Source organism: Nicotiana sylvestris, chromosome 2, assembly GCF_000393655.2.
Source record: "Nicotiana sylvestris chromosome 2, ASM39365v2, whole genome shotgun sequence".
Classification (NCBI taxonomy): Eukaryota; Viridiplantae; Streptophyta; class Magnoliopsida; order Solanales; family Solanaceae; genus Nicotiana; species Nicotiana sylvestris.
Genome location: NC_091058.1, coordinates 33,190,669 through 33,196,858, shown reverse-complemented (window position 1 = coordinate 33,196,858; position 6,190 = coordinate 33,190,669). Strand labels below are relative to the sequence as shown.

Genomic DNA, 6,190 nt, shown 5'->3' with positions numbered 1-6,190 from the left:
GTGACACTTAAGGATAAAGTCGTAATTTTATTAATTCTTATTGGGTTATCGGTTAATCCATTAATAAAATTGGCAAATCGGGGCCCGAATCGATAACCCAATAATAAAAAAATTCTAAATCATTATCAAATCGTTAACTCAATAACCCGATACCGATAATTCAATAAAAAATTAACGATTCGGGTTATCGATTTTACCCGATTCATGCCCAGCCCTAGTCATAGTACAAATATTTTAAGAGAGCTTTATTTTCTTTATCCCATTAAAAGAATTTGGAGGCCATGCTCGGAATAATGGCTAGGAGACCTCTTAGACACCGGATTTTGACGTGGGACAACCGGGAAACTGATTTTTCTGGCGAGGCAGCAATTAATATTTCTGACACAATTTTTAGCTTTCTCGATGAGGAGGGGCAAGGTTCATCATTAGAAAGCGTTAGTGATGATGTTAATTATGTTGAAGATGAAAATGAGGAGAAAGAAAACTCTGAAAATGTTGAAGACAGTCAGTTCTGGGAAACTCAACATCAACTTTTACAAGTAAGTTTCATCTCCTCTTACTCTTTTTTCCTTTCCCAACCAAAAAAAAAAGGTCACAAAAATGCATAATAACGCCTTTGCCTTCTTATCATATTCTTCTTTTTTTTTTTTTTTTGAAGTTTTACAATCAGCACTATTTCTTCAGTTCTCAGTTCCTATAAGAATGAATAGTAGAATTTAAAGGGTACTCATTTTTCATTTACATTTCAAATCAAAATTAAATAATTTCGTGGAAATTTTAAAACCTTTAGTTCTATAGTGGAGGGTAGCAGAATTTTCATGACTTCACCTATGGTGTGAGTTGTCGCAAATTTAAAACAGAAAATTGAAAAAGAAATAGTTGTAGTGCAATCAAGATTGTACAAAACGGAAACAATTCCACTTTCTTTCATTCTTCTATTTTGGAACATATGGATTGTTAACTCATTCTATTTTGTTTTTATTTATTTGTAGTCTGTATTATGCCGGACGACGTCATTAGAGTCACAGCTCAGAAGCATTACTAAAGAAACAATAAAAGAGGCAAAGCACTCTGCAGAAAATGGTTGCTCTAATTGCAGCTGGAAAATGGTCAATAATGGCTGCCACAACTGTCTCATGAAAGAGGTGTGTAGTCGTCTACAAAATGCAGGTTTCAATGCTGCAATTTGCAACTCTAAATGGAGGAGCTCACCAGATATTCCCTCAGGTAATTAACAATATTTTTTAGAATATTATAAATTGACACAGACGTTTTTGTAAGTCATTTGAAAAGATCAAGTAAAAAGACAATGATTTCTAAATATATATCGTGATAGCTTTAGATATTATAACAGCTTCATCACCTAACTCATCTATGCTACCATTAATATCTATCAATTTAAAAAAAAACTACATTTTCTTGATGTTTACTTCGAACAAAGAAAATAATGTTACTATCAATCGAATATCAAATATCAAATGTATAATATATGAAACCAATATATCTCTTTCCAATAAACGTGTAATTGTTTGTTTGTGGCTGGCCTCTAGGCCTAAGTTGGCCTAATTGTATGATAACACTTTTCAAGTCACACTTTCCGTATCAAAACAATTGATGGTTATTTTTGTAAAAAAGCGCTGCATGTGAAGTACAACATGATTTTTTATGAGAAATTTTCATAAAACACTATTTTTTACTAATTAGTCATTTATAGATATTATTTGCTATATTACGGATTATAGATACCTTTTCTGTGGTTATAAGATGTATTTGATGTATTTAAGCTATTGTATTCATGAATACAGTAGCAAAAATAGGCGTGAATCAGGGAAGTCCAGCTAATCAGTTGTTGTATTCGATTGTATTCATGGAGTAAAACATGGGATTACAGCTGGATAGATTATTGTATTCGAATGTATTGACGGCGTGAAATAGGGGATTACACTGTTTTTAAAACGAAAAGTGAATCAATTAACATAATAGATTCCTAATATAACTCAATAAACTCAATTATAACACACAAATTTTGTATTTTCAGTTATAAAAAATATTCTCGACCGAAAAATACCCCAAAAACATAGCAATCTTCAGAGAAATTATATAATACATCTGAATACATAAATTATATTAATTAAAAAAACATATGAATACATTCATGGCATATAGCGAGACAGTGAATACAATGAAATACATAGAATACAGCGGGATACATTGAAGTTCAATGAAAAAAAGACAGTGAATACAATGAAATACATGGAATACAGCGAGATACATTGAATTACAATGAAAAAAAAGACAATGAATACAATGAAATACATGAAAATACATTGAAATATATTAACAGAAAATTAAGTTGCTCAGCCCCAAACTTTATCGTCTTTGTTCAAGAACAAACCCTAATTCCCGGTGAATCCGCCGTTCATCGGAAGTCGGTAGTGAAAACGCGCCGCCTTCGTGGAAATTTCACTCTGAGTTGTTTGGCAAGATGACTTCTTCCAATTCTGGTGAGATCATGCTTAACGAACTACTGCTATATTTAATTGCACAAGCAAACATTAAGGAGAAATTCCATGGTTTTTTTGGTTTATCAATTCTATGTCAATTGGTGTAAAGAATCAACTCTGAAGTGGGCTCAATCAATCAAAGTCAACTCTATCAGTTGGTTTATCAATCAATTCTATGTCAGTTGGTTTATCAATTCCACCGTCGGGAAAGACTTGTAGGAGAGTGAACCTGCTCTGAAGTGGGCTTTGCACAAATTCGATGGAAGAAGGAGAGCGAAAATTTTAATGAGATGGGGGAAGAGAATATGATGTATTAAAATAGAGAGAGCAAGAAAATAGTGTAACTGATTAGCGTATTTAGTGGCTTAGGATAGGAGGTAATAACCAAAATTAAATATTTTGCTATAAACCTTTAAAGGTATCTATAGAATATAATTTTTTTAAATGGTATTTATTTAAAATAAATAAGGTGTTAGCATTTGCTATAGGAGGTAAAAATTTCATTTTTTATCCATGAAACTAATAAGGGATATTGTTACTTTTAGCGCGTGCCAGAAACTATTTACATCGGGTAGCCGAAAAGTGTATAAAATTTGTAAAATTTTTGTATATAACATACAGATATATATATATATATATATATATATATATATATATATATATATATATATATATAGAAAAAATATACATTTTTTTGCTATTATTTTTACAACGGTTATACAGTGTCATTTTTTCCAACTATACTATTAAATATATTAAAAAGTTTGTGACCAAAGTTCTAGGACGTTCTTTTACCTACAAGGAGCTAGTATAAATCAAATCAATAACTTGTTTATACCTGTGACGAAGATCTTGCATTGACTGGTTCCTCTACCATGTCACAGGTGAACACACATTCATAGACGTGGTAGACAATTCCAACCCTAAAAGAGGAGAAGTGAGGGTTATAATTGAATTAAATTTTCGAGCCGAGTTTGAAATAGCCAAAGCAAGCAACAACAACAACAACAACAACGACCCAGTATAATCCCACAAGTGGGGTATGGGGAGGGTAATATGTACGCAGACCTTACCCCTACCCCGAAGGGTAGAGAGGCTGTTTCCAGGAGACCCTCGGCTCAAAAAAGCAATAGGAGATAATATATTAGTACCATAAAAATGCGTAATAAAATAACAACAATATATAAGAGATACGAAATATGAAATACAGGATACGAAATACGAAATACGAAATAGATGGCTGGTATAGTACAACTAGAAGGTAAAGCCCTGCATCAATAGACGACCACTGACATTCCTAGTCTAACTCCTAACTAGATAGTCTCTCTCACTTGTGCTGTAGAAATATTCACACTCTCCCCTAACCTACAACCTTAATGCTCGACCTCCATAATTCCCTATCAAGGGCCATGTCCTCAGTAATCCTAAGTCGCGTCATGTCCTGTCTGATCACCTCTCCCCAATACTTCTTAGGTCTCCCTCTACCTCTCCGCGTGCCCACTACAGCCAGTCGCTCACACCTCCTCACCGGTGCATCAGTGCTCCTCCTCTGAATGTGCCCAAACCATCTGAGTCTTACTTCCCGCATCTTGTCCTCCATGGGGGCCACACCCACCTTCTCTCGAATATCTGCATTCCTAATCTTATCCATCCTTGTATGCCCGCACATCCACCTCAACATCCTCATCTCTGCTACTTTCATCTTCTGGGTGTGTGAGTTCTTTACCGGCCAACATTCAGTTCCATACAACATGGCAGGCCTAACCACTGCTTTATAAAACTTACCTTTTAGTAACGGTGGCACTTTCTTGTCACACAAAACTCCCGACGCTAACCTCCACTTCATCCACCCCACCCCTATACGGTGTGTGACATCCTCGTCAATCTCCCCGATCCCCTGAATAACCGATCCAAGGTACTTGAAACTATCTTTCTTGGGAATGACTTGAGAGTCAAGCCTCACTTCAACTCCCGCTTCCGTCGGCTCAACTCCAAATTTGCACTCGAGGTATTCCGTCTTCGTCCTACTCAACTTGAAACCTTTAGACTCAAGAGCATGTCTCCAAATCTCTAGCCTCTCGTTGACGCCGCCTCTTGTCTCGTCAATTAGAATAATGTCATCAGCAAATAGCATGCACCATGGAACCTCCCCTTGAATATGATGAGTCAGTGCATCCATCACTAGGGCAAATAGGAATGGGCTGAGCGCAGACCCTTGGTGCAATCCCGTAATAACTGGAAAGTGTTCAGAGTCGCCTCCTACTGTCCTAACCCGAGTCTTAGCTCCATCATACATGTCTTTAATCACCCTAATATAGTTACTCGGGACCCCTTTATCCTCTAAGCAGCTCCATAAGACCTTCCTAGGAACCTTATCGTACGCTTTCTCCAGATCAATAAACACCATGTGGAGATCCTTCTTCTTATCTCTGTACTGTTCCACCATCCTCCTAATAAGGTGGATAGCTTCTGTGATAGATCGTCCCGGCATGAACCCGAACTAGTTGTCTGAAATAGACACCGTCCTTCGCACTCTCATTTCTACCACTCTCTCCCAAACTTTCATGGTATGACTTAGTAATTTGATGCCCCTATAGTTGTTACAAAGCAAGCGAAGAGTATAATCGACTGGTGAAATGCCTACCAGAAGTATTTGTTGGGAAAATTGAGAGATTAATGTCAGTAATCAAGATTTTGTGCAATGCTGCTAAGAAATGCATGAAGGAGAAGAAAATGCATATGGGGCCATGGCGGAAGCAAAAATACATGCAAGCTAAGTGGCTTAAAACATCTGAACGTGTGACTGCTAAACCTCAATTATCAACTGACGAATATTATTCAAGCCGACTGCCACGGCCAAAGACATCCATGCTTACTGTTGATTTATTGGAAAATTTTCCAAGTTTAAATCGTACTGCTGTTGAAGTGGTGTGAAGGTAGAGATACATATAGACATTAATTAGTTCTATAGGCTGCTGTAAACAATTGAGTGTTCCAGTTTTGTAGCTTTCCTCTTTTAGGCATTTGAGCTTATAATAAGCTAATGAACTCGAGTATAGATTATATTTTGTAACACGTGAAAAGAGATTGAAGTTGGCTGAATGTGTGCAATTTTTGGATGAGTTTGACACTAATAAAGAAAAGAGAAGAAAACATCTTATCCCTTAACTGAGGGTTAACTATCACCATTTCAGTTCTAGTTAACAACTTAACAATTGAACGGCCCAAATGGACGAGAATTCAAGAGGAAAAAGAAAATCATATGCGGTGAACGTGGATCGAACACGTGACCTTCAGATCTTCAGTCTGACGCTCTCCCAACTGAGCTATCCCCGCATGTGTGTATCAAATGTCATTTTCTCCTTTTAATGTGCAATACAAGCCAATCATCAATAATTACATAATCCAGTCTCCATGTTTTAGAAACTATTTCTAAGAGCGAGTTGCTTTGCTTGATTAATTTGAAATCCTTAAAATTAGAAGATTACAAGAAAAAGAAATACTATTAACATATATGATATATGTTCATCTTCATTACTTATCCATGTAAACAACAAAAAAAGTCAATATGTCTTAACATTAACGAATCAATAAGATTAAGAAGTTTATGAGACGGAACATAAGGCAAGGGGCGCAAATACAACTAGGCCCCGTTCACAACATGCTTATATGGCTGCAGGTAGGGG

General features: G+C 36.1%; 1 protein-coding gene and 1 non-coding gene across 2 annotated transcripts; one reads left to right on the top strand and one right to left on the bottom strand.

The window, feature by feature from the left end:
* Positions 1 to 285: 285 nt before the first annotated feature.
* On the top strand, positions 286 to 5,575 carry LOC104242005 (uncharacterized). The gene is made up of 4 exons (XM_070167394.1): positions 286 to 539; positions 993 to 1,227; positions 3,389 to 3,496; positions 5,113 to 5,575. Exons 1-4 carry the CDS (start codon positions 294 to 296, stop codon positions 5,436 to 5,438), a joined length of 915 nt encoding a protein of 304 aa, XP_070023495.1. The 5' UTR covers positions 286 to 293; the 3' UTR covers positions 5,439 to 5,575.
* A 192-nt stretch (positions 5,576 to 5,767) lies between these two features.
* Positions 5,768 to 5,840, bottom strand: TRNAF-GAA (transfer RNA phenylalanine (anticodon GAA)). The gene has a single exon. It is a non-coding gene; the product is annotated as a tRNA-Phe (tRNA).
* Positions 5,841 to 6,190: the final 350 nt, after the last annotated feature.

Bases quoted from the DNA above. Each gene is read 5' to 3' on its own strand.
- LOC104242005 (XM_070167394.1), top strand. From the start codon at position 294: ATGGCTAGGAGACCTCTTAGACACCGGATTTTGACGTGGGACAACCGG. The intron at 540-992 runs GTAAGTTTCATC...ATTTATTTGTAG, and splicing joins CTCAACATCAACTTTTACAA to TCTGTATTATGCCGGACGAC. The intron at 1,228-3,388 runs GTAATTAACAAT...ACCATGTCACAG, and splicing joins CTCACCAGATATTCCCTCAG to GTGAACACACATTCATAGAC.